The 20,560-nt window shown below is 42.4% G+C and overlaps 1 protein-coding gene across 5 annotated transcripts in view; it reads right to left on the bottom strand.

Annotated features, from left to right (window-relative positions):
- The window catches only part of pbx1a (pre-B-cell leukemia homeobox 1a), a 44,897-nt gene extending 25,171 nt beyond the window's left edge, over positions 1-19,726 (bottom strand). For 3 of the 5 annotated variants that reach the window (XR_003671996.1, XM_028427267.1, XM_028427268.1), the window contains exons 1-2: positions 13,837-14,520; positions 13,061-13,134 (exon numbers count right to left, since the gene is read on the bottom strand). Coding sequence is in view for 4 of the 5 variants with exons in the window: in XM_028427267.1 (XP_028283068.1) it covers positions 13,061-13,134; positions 13,837-14,021 (259 nt within the window). In the remaining variant the exon portion in view is untranslated. Of the gene's footprint in view, positions 1-13,060; positions 13,135-13,836; positions 14,524-19,710 lie in introns of those variants that run through there. The other 2 variants (XM_028427266.1, XM_028427265.1) reach the window with 2 other exon arrangements.
- Positions 19,727-20,560: the final 834 nt, after the last annotated feature.

Below are 20,560 nucleotides of genomic sequence, written 5' to 3'. Positions count from 1 at the left end.
GGCTATGACGTTAATGTCCCTCAGAATCAAATCGATGGCTGTCCGAATCCTCAATGAGCATGGCCTTAAGCTAGGAAGCACAAGACGAGCCCAGAACCAGATTAAACCCACTCGTTACCGCAGTCTTTGTTCACTTGTGGTGTCTGGTGATGCATTCAGTGCATCAGTGAGAATGGGTGGAGGATTTCTTATGAAAACGGATTACAACCAGATACCAGCAAAGAAAAAAGCTTATGGCATTCATATGGATAGTAAGAGGATGAATGTTGGTGACAATGTGAGTGCCTGAATGTAGAGGCAGGAAAAACATCACTCATGATCCCTCCTTTCACAGACTGAGTGGCTGACTGCAAAATACACTCTCCCCTCTCCGTCTTTCTCCACCTCTCTTCTTCTTATCTGCTTTTTCCACCATCCCCCACCGCCACCTCCACATCCAGCCAGCTCCGTGCCTTTATCCAACTCTGCACCTTTAAGGCCTCCAGACTCCAGAGGAATGAGCGTTTTAACACCACCATTAAGGTCAGGGCCTAAATTATTGATCTGCCACCTCTATCAGCATAACGGTCACGTAGCCAGTATCACAATCTAACCCTGCCGCCCTCGGCCAGCTCGCTGCAGCTCCCTCAATTAGAGAGAGATTCTCATTACAAAGAGAGACAGCAAAACCGAGAGTGAAGGTAGAGGAGAGAAGAAAAAAAAAAGAGCGAGAGGTCCATTTCAGATGATGATGAAAAAAAAGGGGACAGCAGGCATTCTTTACACCCACCCTCTCATCCACCTCCTCCTCCCCCTTGAAGTCTCCCATCATCTCCCCAGACAAGACCCAAAGATGACAGGTCTTATCCTCACCAAAATGCGGGCGATAAGGCAGCTGTAAAAGAATAATAAAAGAATAATGCATGGAGGATGAAAGAGGAAGGCAGACAAGGAGTAAGGCAGAGGCAGAGAGAGAGAGAGAGAGAGAAAGAGGCAGAGGCAGGCCAGGGAGGGGGCAGCAACATAAATAAAGATGCGGCACAGTTGGGTTGGATCTCCTAATGAATTCGGAAGGTCCTGGATCAATAACATCAGCACGCTGACGACACATCAGAAATGCCAAAGCAGCTCTCCGCGTTACACAGAGCTGGAGGAAAAACAGACATTTACCGCATACTTCTGCTCTACGAAAACGACCAAAAGCCAAGTAAAGAAAGCATCGCTGCAGATGGACTGAGCTTGTATGTGACACTGCCGCCAGGAATGTCAGGAAGCAGGAAGCAGCCTTGATGCTCAGGTAATGGGGATGATTTCCACCTAGTAGATGTGGTGATAGTGGCCCTGTTATCGGTGCCATTAGTGATGCTGATGACACATGTTTTCTTTGTCTCTATTTAAGATTTATTTTCACAGCTGTCAGAGCACAAACACACCAAGTACATTATAACTCAGTAGAAATAAAACAACCCATGAGATGACGGTCAGACTATACTGGAGGAGAGAAAAACTGGAGAATATGTGTTTTGGCAAAGACTCTTTCAGAAGTGGATCAAAGCAGACGTCGACTTGGGTCTCAAAAATGTGCCCTCTCTCCCCATTCGCTCATACACAATCATGGCCTAATGGCACCCCATTAACATAATTGCCAACATAACTAGTGTTCCGTGTCTGAGAGCCATTCCCCAACTACACAAGCAAAAAAAAAAAAAAAAAAAAAAAAAAAAATCGAAAGATGAGAGAAGATGAAATTGAGCCAAACTGGGACCATCCCCAAAAACATATTGTGGGTGTTCAAGCTGGATTCCCCTCCTCCCCCTCCTCACCCGCTTTTTCAGAGCGCTTTGTGGAGACCCCCTGGGAAGTCTCTGGCATCTGAAGGAATGTGATGCCAGTTTGTGTGTGTCTCTGTGTCTGTGTGTGTGGGTACATGTTTGTATGCAGCACAGGCAGCGGGTGAAAGAGCAGAGCTTTCTTCACATGTTGGTTGCAGCCTCGGCGTTCAAAGATTGGGCCCCGACGCATGCTTCACACCAAACACAACCTGCCAGGCGAAATGAAATTCCCATTATTTTTAATTAATCCCTAATTAAAATATATTACTCCACAGATTCCACAAATCTCTCTTAATATGCAAATGTGGCCAATTCAAGGATATTTACATATCATTAATTAAGGCAGGCACATTCTCTTAGTCTAATGAGCTGTGGCCTGGGTCTGCCAAGGAAAACTAAACGCTGGGTTCAGGAGTGAGTAAGCACAGCCACAGGGGGATGCCGACTCTCTGTTGAGTCAGGACTATCAGCCGGGGTGAAGTCGACAACAACAACTCTGCTAAGCTCACAGGAAAAATCCACCCTGAAACACTTTAACATCATTAAAAGCTGCTACTGGCGACGGCTGGTGTGTTCTTCCACTTCCTGAGCATGATAGCATATGGTTGCTGATATGACATCAGACTGAGATATATATATGCTACCTCTGTAACAGGCACTATTTCTTTGGCCCGCAACATGGAGTGGATGCCACAGGTCCTCATCTCCTCCAGAGGTAAGTACCTTTAATTCCTCCCTGATGCATCAGAAACATAAATTATTAGTTTGCTGGACCAGTAATTAAAACAGTCAGAAACAGCTGGCATGTTCAGGAACCTGTAGGGTTGTATCGACTGTACATGTGACATTAAATTAAATAAAAAGAGGTTTTCCTAATACTAATAATTCTAATGAAATTCTTGGCCACTTCAGTCATCCTATACATAATATTTGTCTAATGGATGTCTGTCAGCACTTACTGTACTGTTACTGTACTGTACACCAGTGGGTTTACAACCTCCAGGTTGACATCCCTTCACTGCACATTTATTTGTTTGAGCTAAATCTCCACCGCTCTGGTTAACAAATACAGCTGGTCCTCACCATGTAAGCAACAGGGTTGGATGAAACAACATATTTAGATATACAAATACAGATGCTGTTACTTATACACTAGCTGATGCATCAGCACCTATATTGCAATGATATACCATATTTTTACATTGCAATTGTATGTTTGTTTACAGTCACAAAACACTTTTTCTATCACTGCACTGCTGGTTGATGATACTGTCTGTAACGCGTTGTGTTTTATTAGCTGCAGAAACCACATCTTAATCAATTAGGTGAATATGTGGAGTGCATCTGACCATTTTTTTGCATAATAGTTGTTACATAGATAGTATTCATGAATATCATGTTGTATTAGGTGATTTGAAGGAGAGTGAGGAAATGAGCTGGGGTGAAATGTACCTTGCTCATCTCCTTGTTCTTGTTCTCCCTGTTTCCAGCTGCTCTAATTTGACACCTTGAGCATTGGAAGGGGGTGAGGGAGGAGGGGAGGAAGGGGGGGAGGTAGGGTTAACTAGGTGGGGGAGTGCAAAGACACAGCGGAATTCATTAAGAATAGCAACCACTCTCTCTCTCCTAAACCTCCCTCCAACGCTAATGACATCAGAGGTTAGCAGAGAGCAGAGTAGCCGAAAGATGGGAGGAGAGGAGAAGCCTAGAGACAGACGGGGGGGTGAGGAGCTGCATGAAATTAGAAATGTTTTAAATAAATGTATTTGCAGTGGAAACAATTTTGAGGTTCAGCTTTGACTGAAGAGTCTGACTGAGGCCCTTTGCCTGGCTTGTTCCGAGTGTATTTCTGCATCCTTTTAACATTCACATGAAATGAAAGAGGTTTAAAAAACTGCTATTTTGCCTCTGACAGTCCTAATGCACTATGATGACATACCAACAACCGACTGCAGACCTTCGAAAAACCCATTTACGCCACACTTTGTAGGTTGGATGGAGTGCAATCAGACCTTTTCAACATTGTGATTACCACGTACTGGCACAGTAATCTGTGGCTGAGGAATTGGCTGGCTAATGGCAGATTCACATCAGCCATCTATAGGGACCTTGCAGACAGGTAAAGTGGTAGTTGCAAGATATTGAAATGGCCAGTGCCACCTGGGATGAAAGGCCTTTAAAAAAAGTATTAAGAACTTATTTTTTTTCTCTCTCCAGAAGCAGCAGCAGCAGCACTGTGTGTGAGATGAGCAGCTTTATCTTTGCACTGACTTAAAACATCAAACACCTCGCTTTCCCTCACAGCCACTGAAGCTGCTGCCTGATTTTAGAGCTGGAGGGAAAATGATTGAGGGGCACGAAAAAAAAAAAACTGTTTCCTTGCTGAGCCGAAATTCTTGCAGAAACAGTGTCCCGAGACCTTTCAAACGCTCATTTCCATTTATCTACCAGTGACATTTTTCATGACGTACTCTCTGGCAAACTATCTGACTCATAAATCCAATTCAAGCCTATTACTGAAGAACTTTTAAAGCTATCCTTCATTAATGTTAATGGGTTTTTTTAGTGGAGGCCAGTGGTGGTTAGGACTACATGGCTGCTTTCCCAAGCTTGTTTAACAGGCTCCAGACAGAGATGGATGTTTCTTGCAGTCCGATAGGCTCTCTGAGCCATCTATCACCCAGAGGACCCACCCACAGAGCTGGCGTTCCATAACAAAGGGCAGGCAGGGAAGCTTCTGATTGACAGCTTTATGTGTGTGGTGGCTAGTCAAGACAGCAGAGAGGAGACATGGTATCTGTTTCTGCCCTCGGTGCTGGCCCCCTTTTTCTGAAAATGAGTTGTGAAGAACAGAACAAAATAACGAGTGAGCAGAGGAATCAATCAATATGCCGACACACGAGATAAATGAGAGAATCAAATGTGCGCGCAAAAAAAACATCCCTAATGCAGCTGAGTAGGTACAAAACTAATCAGGCAAATGAAGCTGCCCGAGCAACATAAACTGTGAATGGAGAGCAGTGTTAAGGCATAAACAGTTATTATCACAAAGATTATTACCCTTACACCTCCAGACTCACTAATTAGCACAATAAACAGCCATACTCTGAAATGTATGGCTGAGGCATGCAATAAAATTCACACACACTCACGCTGTGCATGGAAAGTCACTGCAGTCTCTGAACTGCAGCTCAAAAACATCTATAACAATAAAACACATGCACAAACATAAATTGCTTTGCTTCTGTCACAGCTGTAATCATTTTACGAGAGGCCACAGTTCCTCTCAGGGTGCATATATTCTTCAAATGCAGACAAAAAGGAAGGGGGGGGGTGTTTCAGAAGAGACACACTAAATTTGGACAGTAAGTAGTATCACCCCGTTGGCGCGGTACACCGCACATTCGCAACGCCCCATTTAACCGCACACGGCGCTTCCCTCTACTGCCTTCATTTGCATACTTCAGCAGGGCCCTGACGGATGAAGACGGATGGGGCAAAATCAGCCTCACTGAAACAACTGTTTTATCAAGGTTAAACTATCCAAGAAGCTCTTAACCCCCGCGCCTTTATCACACTGCAGCTCTCCCAATATCAATCTATCAATATGATCTTATCGGAAGGGAGGTGGGTGAAGACGCTCTTCATAAACTCAAGTAATAGGAGCATAAAGGAATTTTATGTGTTTAGGGGAGGAGACTGCTAAACATGGTGCTGAAGGACATGTCCAATAAAAAAGGCTGCAAGGTGGTGCCAGCAAACCAAATAAAAAATAATAGAAGAAGAACAGCGGCTTGCCTCGCGGCGTCAGAGACATGCCGTGGTGTCACAGGGCCGTTGGTTCAACAATTTGTAAAAGCATGAAAATCCTTCTGACTGAGAGTCAGAGTCCTGCATCTTTACCGTAAAAAGACAATATATAGAGAAGGGTGCTGTCACTAATAAACATTAAGAAAAAAGGTTCCCAGTCTCTGCAGCATTTTTTAAAATAAAGTTTATCTAAAAATTGAATTATCCCTTTTTTTATTATGTGCTTTTTTCCTAATGTCCTGTCTCAATGTGTGCAACACAAAGTCACTGATTCATTCAGATAAAAAGCATAAATTCAGAGATGAAAATGACAGTAATAAAAACACAGAGAGACTTCCTGCCATTATCTTGAAATATGCTGTTTCTCTCTGCTCGTCCATTATTAACTGTGGGTCAACTAGGGATCAGTATGTCATCATCACTGGCCAAAATAAGCTATAAAATGAAATACCATCAATATGGAACAAAAATTATGTAAATTATATTTAACATTTTATTTATAGGTGTAGCATTTTTTACATGCAGTTTTACTTGTTTATTACATTTTATGGCATTTAAAGAAGGCATGATGTTCTGTGAAGTTAGGTGGGAAGAATATATCAATGATTTCCCAAGATCCCATGTAAGCTAAATCTGGAAACAATGTCAGAACTACAACTTCACTAATCACTGTTTATCATGTCCTGTGGTGTAGCTTAATGTGAAAATAAAACTCATGCTTTTATTATACTTTCCACATCCACAAGTATGCAAGACACTGTGACTGTGTAGCTGAAGACAAGTCCCACCCAAATGTGAACTACAACAAGCAACACAGCGTCTTTTTAAAGGGTGTAAGCACAAACAAATCTGCTGTCATTGTGTACACCGGTCTGTAGACATGTATGGAACGCAGACTCAATGTACTACAGTAAGAAAGCTACAATGTAGATCTACCCACCAATTATAGAATGACTTATACGGCCGTAATAACAATCCATATGAACAAAATAACACACTGCTGATTCTACACATAAACACATGTGCATACAACATAATAAGAGAAAACTACATCCTAACTTTTGATCTCTGAAGGGTAAAAGCTCCGTTAGGAGTGGCTCTGTAATAAATGAACAGAAGTATATAATTTGCTGATTATGCTCAAGTAGAAAAAAGAAAATGACAGCAATTAACATAATTTCAGTAGGAGTTAACTGTCCAGAACTAACACCGCCAAAGGCAAGCTGGCAGACAGACGGCACTGAGGAAATCCACAGTGTTCACTCTTTGGGCTGGGATGCAGCTTTCTACAGTACAAGGAACCAACAAGCAGACACCACTGTGCCATCAATCCTCATTGCTGCTATTGGGAAGTTTGTTTACATCTTTAACTGGCTTAAATATCAAAAAGGAGAACACAACTTTAAAAGTCTAATTAGTTTTCATATCGACACAATATGCTAGTGTGGTAATGATGCAGACAAAGCTGCTTCAGTCTAAAGGAAAGAACAAACCCTACTTTTAAGGGTTCCTATCTGGCTCTTGGTTATGGTCTTTGCATTGCCAGGCCATCAGACCAAGTGCTGACCTCTGCTAACATTCATGTCACTCACCCTGCTGTGCTAAATGCTACCTGTGGTGTCACATCTGCCCCGGGAAGTGATCCAAAACTGCAGCACCCCGTGTCTCTATAGGCCCAATGGAATTAGCAGCAACAATCCCCAGAGACAGCCAGCCTGCCTGCCTGTTTCTGCCCCTCCAACACACACTGACACACGCACAGACGCAGTAGATACCACACACCACAGTGAAGATTGCCAGCATGAGACTGTTTGATTTTGCAGCCACAAACACAACTCTTTGTGTGGCTAAATTTATCATCGCTCTCCTCCACAGTATTTGTGTCTTTCTCTACAGTTCAATATCTCTCCTCTTTTTTTCCCCTCTGTGTGTGTGTGAGTGTGTCTGCATTGTTCTTTGTCTGCGCCTTTTCCTTCCAGTGAAGGTGCCGAGGTTACCAAGGCTCATCTGTGGCCCCTTTGTCTCTCACGGCAACGGCAAGGTTTATTAACATAAATTAGAATAGCTCACAGAGAGAGTACCTTGTCGCTATGCGTTACCCACGGCAACCTCTCCTCCACTCTCAATCCACCTGAGCATGTGCGTGTGTGTCTCTGCATGTGTTTGTGTGTGATATAAAGAAAGAAAGAGAGAGCGAGAGAGTAAGGGAACAGGATTGAGTGAGAGAGAGAGCGCACACACTCCCCTGCATCTAAATGTGAAACTACTCTGAAATGAGGGAGACACATCCACACCCATCTCTCCCCTGTCCTGATTAAAATAAATGGTGCTATCTGCACTGCATGACTCACTACACCATGGCATTACTATCAGTAATTGAAACATCCAATCACTACTGAGCCATCACCCTCACTGCTCTTCCCTATCTGACTTTGTGGCACCTGATTGAACATCCTACTGTAAGGGGAAGTAATACACGATATGCCGAGTTTATATGCAGGAACATGGAGGGGAGACGAAGACTGCGTCAACGAGGATGTATTTTTTTTTTTGTGCATGACACATGCGCCTGTCTGTACAGTGTATATTTAAAAGTGTGTGTGTGTGCAACGACAGTCAGCAGCCTCATTGATTGGTGTTGATTCCATCTGGGCAGCGAGCAGCAACTGACAGTGGATCTAAGCCGCTGCGAAAGGCAACCATTAATCTTGGTCCTGTTTAAGCAGCATGTATTAATTTGTGTCATTTTTACTAAGTCAGCCAGGGAAGAGCGCTTGCCATTTTATGTTTGACTGTTCATCGAAGTCAGGGGGGTCCTTTGTACAACCACAGCATGCTGCCAACATGCCACTTACATCTTAGTGGCAGTGTGCCACCTCTATCAAAGTGCCGGAAAAAAGTCTTAATACATAGGTTACATTTTTGATATAAGAAAGGACACGTCTCTCCAATCAAACAGAGAAAAAAAAAGCAAGGGCTGTGCGCACATAACTATCAGGCTTTAGCACTGTGAGAAATGGAAACTAAACAGTGTAATTCAGAGGTAGACGTGCACAGTTGGAGGCCTATGAACATATCAATAATAAGATCTGCAGGTGTTTCAACTCCAACAATATGAGGATATACCCAGTTACCATTTGTGAAGCCATTCCCTGAGACTGTGGAAAATCCAATCAAATCCAAACAGCACCAATAAGAAAAACAATGGCTGAGGCGATTGCAGCAGCAATAATGTCACCGGAGCTGTTTTGTAGACACTAAAAGCTGCTCCAGAGACAAACATCTGATAAAAAAGAAACTCCACTCCGCTATAGAGCAAATTTCCTCTCTAAAGCAATTTTATATTCGATAAGTGGGAATGCATTCTTAGCGTAATGGATCTGAATATGATCTCTGTCAGAAAACTAAGGACACAGCCTTGTACAAAAACCCAGTGTGTGCAGAATGGCCAGTGCTGCTGCATCAGATAAGCAGACTGAAAAGTGCAGGAAACAAACTGCAGATAGAGATGCAATGAATTCACATTTTTTTTCAGTAGGTGGATGGAGAGGTGTCTGTTTTAGCTCTGTCCTGACATTTCAACAGTGAAGGTGAATTTAAAAAAAATGCAAAATAAAAAAAGGAAGGTTCTAAAACACACACCGACTCTTTGCATGTGTTAAAGAGATAAAGACAAGCTGCCAAAAAAAGCAAAAAATACACAGCAAATACTTAGCTACAAGCCTACAGTATATCCTCCCAAAACACACAGACACACTCTCCCTCGCCATACGTCGACACAGATTATGACCATTCTACAGCCAGATCTGTTATCATGGCTAATTACTACTCCCACCTCACATATACAGGGCTGTAATTAGCCTCTTAAAACATGATTAACATGTCTCAATTAAGCCAGTCAACATTTGCATAATATATTAGCTGTCCTAATTGCAAGTGAGTTTATATCAGAGGACAGCGAACAGCAAAAACACTAGCTGTTGCCCCTGAAGTCTACTGATAATGTACCGAATATAAATATGAATGTAGAGGAAACGTCAGTGGATAAAAGGGAATCCAGTCCATTTATGTCTGATATAACTCACTTTAAAGGGGAAAGATAAACTTACAATCAGCATGTCCCCCACTCAGGCTACATTTGAAAATATATTACATGTTTATTATGATTCACTCAGACGTACATTTCTTGTGAGTGCAGGAAGAGTTTCCTATAAACAACATTTTCTCAGGAAAACTTCACACCCGGTTTTGAAGTTATTTATCTGAAGTTATTTATGAGAGAACAGACAGAGTCCTGTTCAGCCTTATTTCCGTGGAAACTAAAACATGGGGGGATAAACTGCTGCTTCGGCACTTCCAAGCCGGGGACAGATATACAGTCTCCCAGCTAGCGCGGGGAAACCAAGGACATAGCCATTAGTTTCAGGACAGCGCCACATTGGAGCCTAATGCCTCCATCTGTCACTGGAGATGAGAGGAGAGTAACAAAGAGAGGCAACACTAACCCCTGAACTCATCATGGACAGCCATGTCAATTAAATGCTGAAAAACAGCAGCGCTGGGAGCCATAGTGACCAGTTTATCCACTGCTGCATGGGAGCTCCACTGGCACCTCCGTCAACATTTAATTTTAATGTTACAGAAAACTATATAAAATGTGATTTGACATCATCACTGTAAAACTTGCTTTGTCAATTAAATTGTCCATTTATTAAAGCAAAATAAGCCATCTGTGGTTAGTTTGGTGCTTTTTCATTGTAACTACATCCTGTCTGGCTTTTGAACTGGTGGTCAGACAAAACAGGAGATCTGAAGACGCCATTATTTCACAATGTTTGACAATTATAGTAGACTAATAAATACTGAAGAGCCAGGACGAGTATCAAAACAAATGTCAGCTTTGTGCCGGTGAGTGTACATGTCTCCTGGCAGGAACCTTGAAAGTGACCAGATCAACATCACTGTGAATATCTAAAATGTGTGTACATGTCTAATTAGCAGCCCAGGCCGCAGTTAGCAGGATGGACTGATTCAGCAGGTCTCCAGCTTTGATAAGTTCAAGCGGCGTAATGCATTATCCGTCTGATCACATTAGTCATGCAGGAGCTCTCCATCTGACCCCGGCCTGCATGGGGGTAATGTGAGGCTGCTGACACAGAGTGGCCGGACGACACAGTCCCAGGCCCACAGATAGAGAGAGAGAGACGCAGAAAAAGAGAGAGGGAGAGGGGGAGAGCGGGAGAGCGGGAGAGAGTAGACCTGAAATCTGACACCCAGAAACACTGACTTGGTGTCTGGCTTCTCTTTCTTAGTCAACCTGTACGTGCCAGCTTCCCTTGCAGTAATGGTTCTACACAAACAAAGACACTCTCCAGTTCTCTTCACAGGATGTGAAGCAAGCACAGGAAAACAAATTCTAAGTGCTCTCAGGAACTGTAGAAACAATGATGATAGTTTTTTAAAAAAAAAAACAGTCAAGAGGGGCCAGGAGATGGGGCAAGCGCTTCGGTGAAATACAACCCTGGCGGCCCGTAAGTGGTAACACGACCTCTGTCGTAGGTTTTTCATAAGCTGGGTCGTGTGAACCTGGGCTTGTCCGAGCTTGCTAAATACTCTAACGCTGTGACGTGGGAATGACCCCAGCACAAATAAACAGGGACTGGGGTGGTGTGGGGTCATCAGTTAAGGCCTTTTTCTGTCCACTATTGGCATGCACTCTGGCCCTGTTCGTCAGCTGCTTGCCAGTAGAGACCTCTCCGCTGCTGTCAACACTCACACCAATGACAGACCAGGAGGAAAGCATGCATACAACACACATGTGAATAACTACATGCACTTGAATGGATGCAGGGAAAAGCTTCCTCTCATCCGTGGAAGGTCGAGAAGTATCGGAACTGTTCATCCAGATCCTCACACAGACACTTTGACTGCAACAATGTAAAAAAGCAAGCAGAAGATGACTTTCTATAAAGAATATAAAAAAGACCTGACAAATTACAGGCTGTACTCCACTCGCATACACTGCACTCAGCACATTCGGCTGTAAATGCCGTGGTGAAGGTTTGAGTCATTCTCTGTCACTGCAGTGAAAGGATTTTCAGTTTCGCCTGCACAAACCTCCGATGGGCGAAGATGAGCCGCAGCTCAGCTCTTCAAACGTTAGACAGGGAGGACACAGAGAGGCAGCCATTCAGCCCCGATTCACTCACAAATGGATCAGGTTATTCTTAACTTCTGAATGCTGCTCTGTCTTCATAAAAAAAACAATGTAGTTATTTAGAGCTCAGATTGTTCGCCTCCACTTTGCGTAAAAATAACAGAGAAAATGTAAGCTGTGTTGGAATATATTCACTTCCAAACTTGGTACTAAACAGAGGGGGGAGGCAATTTGCAGTCTGAGGGGAGTCTCTCTCCTCAGAAGCTCTGTGAAACCCTGGTTGCCAAGAACGGTGGGAAGAGAGGAGAGGCAGGGGGAAAAGCCAGGAAAAGGTCCAAGTCACTTTGTTCTTCTTTTTGGAAACGAACTCTGGTTGAACCCAGGGAGACGCCAGACAGTTTACAAAGAGCCAGGCATTACTCTCTCACTTTTCCAAGCTTTGCAATTTGGAAACAGGGCCCCAACCTACTATAGCTTCCTCCTTACAGGCTGCACTCTTTAACCTTTAAAGCTGATGAAAATCTCAAGTGTCTACACGTTCCTTCTGCTTTTTTTTTCTAAGAAACGTGTGCCAAACTCTGACTCATAACGGCCAAATGTCAGTAAATTAATGAAAATGCTATTGCCTCCTTACATACAGCTCAAAGCCTTGTGTTTATTCTCAGCTGGCTACAGAGCTGCAACAGAACCACCCGGCACACAAAGTGAAAAGGCTCTCTCTCAGGGATCTCAAAGGCAGCTTCAAAGTTGTGTTCACAGATAAGGCTGTATTGGATATTTTGTTTTATTTCCTCCCTTGAAACGCAGCACGCTCTGCCACATCCCTCAGAGGATATTCACAGGCTTTCATCATGTGAGCCCCGCTCTTCTTTAATCTGCTGTTAAGTGAGTAATAATTCACACATTCCTTTTCATGACTTTGACCCTTGTTGTGAACATAAACAGAAAATCCCTCCCTGACCTGCCTCTGCATGTAAAAACGGCTCACTTAGCAAACACCATCAAACTCGGCCAAGGAAAACAAGCAGAGATGGGGCTGAGAAAAGCCCGGCCTCAGAACGGCCCAGAGGTTGGCGTGAAAACACTCCAATCAGTGAGAGCAAGTCATCCAGGGCCAGAGCACCTCAAGTGTCAGGGAAAATGTGTTATCTATCATAGAAAATATGTGTTTAATGATACATAAATGTGCAGCAGCATTGTGTAAACATGATCATGACATCTAAGTTTCCTTAAAAAAAATGAAGTGCTGCAGAGACACAAAGGCTTCAGTGTGGCTGCTTACCTGTTTTCTCCTTTATTTCACACAAAACGTTGAAGAGAGCAGGTTTCATTCTGTGGCAGTTGAGTGCATGTTTCCTAAAAAGAGGACAGGAGGACACCACTTTGCAAATCAATATTCAAACAAGTGGCAAGCTGTTTAAAAGAGTGTGCCTCCAAAATATCATCACAGTAATTACATTATCCCGTTGCTTCTACTGCAAATTATGCTCATTTATAAATGATCCAAGAGCCAAAGCAGGATAAAATATTAATGATCTTTTAAAGGGGAGACAGTTTAATTATTTTTTATCACAAAAAAAAATGAATTATGCACCAGATATTTCTCACTTCCAACTTCACATGAAACTAAATCCGCTATCTTAAATATTTCTTTTTAATTATTGATAAGAACAATGGGTCAAAACTACAGGAGAGGATCTGCAACACGTTATCATAGCACAGGATTACAGTGTAAGCTCCTTTGTAACAAGGCAGAACCGAGGTGCCAAGTGCTCCACAGCTAAAACACCTCTCATCATAATCTGCTGTAATCATGCAATAATTGATAGTTTTAATTAAAACTATTCACACAAAAGTTGTTTCGAATAAGTAAATATGAATCGTGACAAGTTTTTAGTGTCTTTCTCTGGCTTTCACGCAGTCTCGGCACTTCGGTGGGCGTAATTGCTTTCATTTAGAGGCAAAGCACAGTGTTATTATCTTCCATCAGCCCTCCATCAGCAATATCTGCTCTCTACGATTAATAATACAAGTGTTGTTTTTTTTGTGTGGACTCACCTCGCCTGTGCTTCGTCTAAGCTTTGGTCTGTGATGGTCATTATTTGCTGTAATATGTCTCCGATGTCCTGCTTCCTTCCCTCTCCGTCCGTCCCTGCCGTGCCATCCTGCATATGCTGCGCCAGGCCGGGGTGTCCGGCCATGCCTACCCCGTGGGAGTGCATCAACCGAGGCTGCTCGTCCATCCTTGACCACGGTCCTTGCTGCCTCCCCTCCAACTTTTAAATTTGAATATCAAGAGGGAAAAAAAGAAGAGAAAATATCCTCGGGAAATTCCTCTGGATTCCTCGGCGTCTCTCTCAGCCCCGACACTCCTCCTTTTTCCTTGGTAAGCTTTTCTGGATTTGGGAGGAGGGAGACTGACAAACCCTCTCTCTGCTCTCTGCTCTCTCTCTCTCTCTCTCTCCCAGCTGGTTTAGGTGAAATCTGATCTGAATCGCTGCTTTTGGCTTTGGCCACTCCTGCACCGCTACTGTAGGGAAGAAGAAAAAACAGGTTTGAACATTAAAGGATCCTAATCTGATTAAAAGTGGAGCGCGCTGAGCTCCTCTTATGAAACCTCCGAAATTCTCGACAGCTGATGCGCCAAAACGCGCTAAAGACTCAACTTGTCTGTGAAGGTTTCGGATACAAAGTAACCACCAACTGTTATTGTTTCGCTTATGTCTGGTAACTGACTCATAATCAGAGTATGGATGGAAAGCCTCCGCCCCTCGAGCACCGATTGGAGAAGAAGGGGCGCGCAAGTCCCACCTCGGTCCTCTCCGAAAACGTCAATCATCCTCCTCTGGAAGGTGGGACAGTGTAATAAACATAAAGAGATGTGACCGGACCGGGTGGCAATACAGTGATGGATAGAGAGTGAATATGTAGCCTAATAAATAACTGTGAGTGGCAGTGATGCTCTGACCCAACAGGACAGCATGGCGGTGCTTGGAGAAGACACTCTGTCACTGGGACTATATATTTTCCTGCTGAATATTTACATCCGTGTAATCAGTCAAAGGAATAATAAATCAAAATGAATTTATTAGAATGTGCAGCAGTTTGTGGGAAGTATTTTATAAGCTCGGTGTTGTAATGCAGAACCCACAACCGTTCTAACCAAATCCACCATCTAACATTTACACAGCCTGATTCTTCTAACAAACTGTGTTTGTGACTGCTAGTGTATAATGTTATAGGCCCCATAGGCCAATAACTGATTGACAATCAATACACAGAGTTAGAAAATGTGTGTTGGAGAGTAATACTGCAAGAAAAACAGGTAAACTGTTCAGTGTCAGCTGGATCTTAACACAACAAGATTGAAACAGACTTTTTTTGGGGGGGGGGGGGTAGTTGAGTTATTGTTGAGTGAAGTAAGGTTCACAGATCTCTAATGCTAACACACTTTGATCTCTACTCATGGTGGACACCATACTCCCTCAGGTACTACACAAACATAACAAATTGGTCGGTCAGTGGATGTTTCTGTGTTCACTCTCTGGTGACATTACATCACAAAGATACTGGCATAATCAGGAACTTTGAATGTGTAACATTTGCATGAGGCCAAATGACTTTAAATGATGTCACATTTTAAGGCGATCAGTGGCAATCAAGTGCATTGTGGGCATTTTTTCCATTCGTTTTTGGATTACTGCAGAAAAGCTCTGTGGTGAACAAACATTTAGACATTTGTTCAGCCAGATGATCAACAACGTTTATGATTTTTGAAGGCTGACCATGATGTTGCACTATAAATGCCAGCAACGTGCCCACCAAGGATACTACTCTTGTATAAACACCTTGATTACATCTGTAGTCCCATTTAGCCACTTGTTAGCAACCACCTTTTTTTAAAGTCATGTAGAAATCAGTCAGGTGTCGGATAATAACCGCTGACTTAATTTTGGGTATTGTAACCAAAAACCTATTCAAAACAGTATTAACTTTAGGACAAGGGAGCTGGGAACGCTAAGGTTTTCAGGCTCGATCAGCAGGCAAATATAACTGGTTGCATCAGTGTGAATCTCTTTAGTGTGATTATAATTAATATCTTTCACTCTTAGCAAACCAGTAATTGCAATATGTCAACATTGAGCTTTGGGGCTTTTTCATAGCATTTTTCTTTGTTGACTAAAAGGATTAATCAACAAATGTATTGAGTAATTAATCAATACTTAAAATAATTGCTTGTTGCAGCCCTAATTGCAATGATAACTTAATCTTCTCCCATTAACTCTTGAAAAAAAAGCAACTAAATGATAATGTGGATACACTGTAGCTCTGTGCCTCAGAGTCTGGTCTTCACCTTCTTTTACTGGCCGGACAGAAATCGATCAGTCAGTTTTCTCATTACATGCTGAATAGGGAGGTAGGGTAGTAATTGTCACAAGGGGCAGGGTGAGGTTGAGGGTAGTGGTAGTGATAATGTCTGACACTCTGGAGCTGCAATACTGCACAGCTCAACTCTGAAGTGGAAGTCTGTAGTCCAACAGCCAGCCTGTTTTATATGCTATTTCCTATTATTGAGAAAATAACATATAAAACAGGCCTTATAATGTGAGGAGGGAATGTTTTCTACATCTTACAAAACTAGACTGGGCAGTTACCAAGTTTTATTCATGTATTAAACAATGTAAATACAATTGCAGTGCTCCAGTCCTGATGGATGATCTATGCTCTATGTAAACCTCCAACACACCCGTCTGCTCTGTTATAATCAAGGCAGCATTGATCAGTGTGAATTATGATCTAAACTAAAAAGCTGGTTCTTTTTAATCTACATTCAAATGTATTCCACTGTAAACCAATAAACAGAGATGACCTTACTGCTTGGAAGCTGTTTAGAAAAGTAAACTCTGAATAGAGTAAATGAGACCCTATTTGTGGCTCTGAATGCCAGATTTCAAATAAAGCTGCACTTGCAGCCTTAATGAAAGAGAAAAATAAACATCTGACATGGCATATTTTACCCCATTAAAACCAAATGTTGTTGTTGCAGCATTAATATTCTCATAAAAAGTGGGATTTGATTATAATTGCAAATGAATTTTGATGTAAAAATATTCTGATAAATAGTGGATGTTTTTCTCCAGAAGTTGCAGAGTTGTTTTTTTTTTAGAGACTAAAAATGGTAATGCTAAGCATGTCGGTATTCCCAACAGAAAAGTGAACTAGTTGAATTTGTTGAGTTGTGCACTGTTTACCATCATCCAGTGAGGCTGCTCTGATGAATATTAAAGAGGACAGAATGGAGCACAGATTATACTACATTTTTTGCCTGGAAACCAGCTTAACTAAAGCAATGTAAAGTATTCATGTAAGGTGTTCTGGATAGTTCTAATAAAATAAACAGTGCATGTATAAGTGTCATCTAAATGTGTAATGAAGGTGTGTTTATTGTGTTACCTTTGTTTGTATGTGTTTGTCACTGCATTTGTAATGAATGAGCCATATCTAAACCCCACATAACACTCCTCAGTGGGATAAAGTATGTGGTGAAGGATTCATTGTTTACAATGAGTCCAAAACACATGTTTTACCAAACACAAATGTTACCAAAGTCCACCCTCAGATCCTCACACATACAGCACAGTGAACTTGTAGCTTGTAGCTGATGTAAGATTGACAAAAGTCTGAAAAGGGGTGTGTATGGCAGACTGTTTGTGTTCCATGGTGGACCGCAGGCCATTCAAATTCCTTGGTTAGATTTGATAAAGCTCACAGGCTGTTCTACTCCATATGTAGTCCACTACATAGTGTATATATTTTGAAGTGCTGTCTGAATGTATATTGAGAATTGTTAAACCCTTTATATCACTCTGGTGATGAGCTCACTACATTGTTATAATAAGTAGTGAATGAATGAGAGATTTTAGACATTGGCTGCACATTTAACTCATGATACAAGCAAACTTCTTCTTCTTTCACACACCTAGCATCCACAAAGGGTTACATTTAATTTCTGCCAATCAGAGCTACAGCCTATTAACATTTACTACTACTGAAAAATCATCTAACCCAGGAACGGTTAGTTTCATTTTCCTTCTAAAGACACAAAAGCCAGGATTTTGGTCAATTGTGAAAGGAGCTAATGTGACGTTATCACCCACCTGAATGAACTAAAGAATATATAGTCAGTGTGCTGTTACATTGTTAAAACTGTCTCATCCAATCTGTGACATTTGATGCTTCATTACAAACACATGCCGACTCCTCAGCACATATCTGGACTGGGGTCAACCAGCTCCTCCTGGAGAGAAAGCTCCAGGTCAGAGCAGGGTAAGTTATGTATGAGGTAGGAACACACCGAGGGAGAAAGCAGCAACTGCATGGCACATCTCTCCAGGAAGTAACCTTGATGAAAAATTCAGTTGTTTGCAGCTCCTGGCGTCCCTCAGGCATGAATAAAGTGAGGCCCAGACAGAGAGAAAAGACCTGGGCTCAGCTTGAAACTACTCACCGACCCATTGCTGAGGAACACACACACCGGCTAGCATTAGGAGATGGGCACGAATTAAACTTTAATCACGCCTCAAATAGATTAAGCGACAGAAGCCGAGTCAGCATTTCCAGGCCCTTGCTCTGCTTCGGTTGACCATCCTTCTCTGAACTTGTACTAAATTAAATACCCACCAGTTCCAGTTTCTTTGCACTTCAGATTAACTCTTAAGCAAATGAAACAAAGGGCAAATAAATAAACCACCTCATTAACCAGCCACTCCAGCAGTTTAGCATCGCACTTGGGGTTTTATAAATTTAATTTTCCTTGGAAACGAATGTTGCACCTTTGGATGTTTTCTAAGTTTTAAGAATAATCAGGATGGTGATTTAATGCAGAATTCTCCTCAGTACATACACACTTCTGCATCTTGTAGTTAATGATGATTTTCAGTGTGCAGGAGCCGGGTGTGTTTATGTGCAGCTGAGGCCGGGTCAGGGTGAAGGATGACTGATATGAAGGGGTTGACCTGTCACATAGCATTTGACTTACTATCCTTGGAACAGGATAAAAGGGGAGCCAAATGTCAAGTGATACAAGTGACGCATCCCCAACAAACGCAGAGGCATTGGGAGATGAATGGTTTATAATAAAAACCAAGAAACCCACCAGCAATTCTGTGGATGGCATGTTAAAAACAGTAAGCTTATCATTTTCATGAATATAATAGTCACTGGTGGCACTCGCTGCTTGTGTGTCAGCCACAGGATTTCCATGCCCTTTTTCCATGAGTGTGTCTGTTCTTGCTGTAGGGCCCCTGTAAGCCCTTAGACCTCTTGGCAAAGCGTGGGTTGTGCCTGGTGGGGGGAGATGTGACGGATGCTGAAGCCTCCAAGCCCGCTAGCTGCTCTGTGAATTTTCCCAGACTCATTTGCATTCATAAAGAGCCTACTCCTTGTCACAGAGTGTTTTCTTTTTTAGACTGCCTCCAAAAATCCCGTGCGACTCTTGGTGGGAGTGCGCCGGGAAAATCCGACTGTCAAAGACGACAAGACGAATGAATCCCTGTGTCAGACGCGTGTGGCTTCAACGATGACAGATGGAGGAGAGCTGTCCCTTCGTCGATCGGCAGGCTTCATTTTGGAATAAATAAATCTGAATTTCGCCCCCTCCCATAATTACAAGTGTTGCTTTATGTGACAGCTCTCTGTGTTCGTTGATGGGGGCGTCTCTCATGATGTGTGTGTGTGTGTTTGGTGGGTGGTGGCACTGACCAGGTGACAGCTTGATTTAATTCCATGTGGGCGTGACTGTGGTGTGGTGCATTGGGTTTCAATTGTGACTTTTCATTCTAGCGTTTTAATCAAGCAGTGAGGTACACAGCAGGAGAATGTAAACATGCAATTAAAGCCATTTCATTTGCTACTTTTCACCCCTCTCCTTACCTGCTTTGCTAAAGTGTCCTTGAGCAAAATTCAACATCCTTTCCACAAGGGGGGAAACCATGCTGTGAGCCAGCCTGCACTCTGACCTGCTGGAGAAGGAGAGATGGGGCATTACAAGACAACGGGGGTCTGGTCTGTAAACAATCAGGAAGATCTGCTTTGTTTTTAAAACTAGCCACGGCTCAAAAGACCCAACACACCCACATGTGGGATGTCTGACTCTGGAAAAGTCAGTAGAACTTCACTAACCTGAACCTCAATCAACTGATCAGCATCTTAATACTGTCTATTTTAACTTCTGTCATCACTACTTTACCAACCTTTTAAAAGGAGTTGTGTGGACATGTTGGCACGCACGTGTATTGCTAACAATGGCTTTCAGCTACATTCAGGTTATCTGATTTGATGCAGTCAACGAACTGTTGGGGCACACAGCACATGTCCCTTATCGTGCACGTTTACATTTTACACAGATGTACTACAAATGCACTAATTTCATTTTTTGCGTGAAAGGCTTCATCACCTTTCTGGTAGCTCGTTTAGTGAGAGTGACCAAACAGACATTTTTAACTGTCTCTAGTATTTAGAGTACATTAAATTTAGAGAGAAAAAAAACACTAAATTGACTTTTGTTGCAAAGTGGCATTCAGTGATTACACATTGTTTTGTCTAGTACTCTGCATGCAGTGACCATGAAAAATAAACTGCATGGTATCCAAATAAACAATAAATGTCAGCAATTTACAACAGTGATTCTACTAATAAGACATAATGAAACAAATAAAAAAAAAAAAATAAAATGAGATGGATAGATGCTGGAGGAACCCTTCATTTCACTAATTTATTTTAC

The sequence above is a fragment of the Parambassis ranga genome, chromosome 17, assembly GCF_900634625.1.
Source record: "Parambassis ranga chromosome 17, fParRan2.1, whole genome shotgun sequence".
NCBI classification, from domain to species: Eukaryota; Metazoa; Chordata; class Actinopteri; family Ambassidae; genus Parambassis; species Parambassis ranga.
Note: the sequence above shows the minus strand (reverse complement) of the source record. Positions and strands in the feature narration are given on the sequence as shown.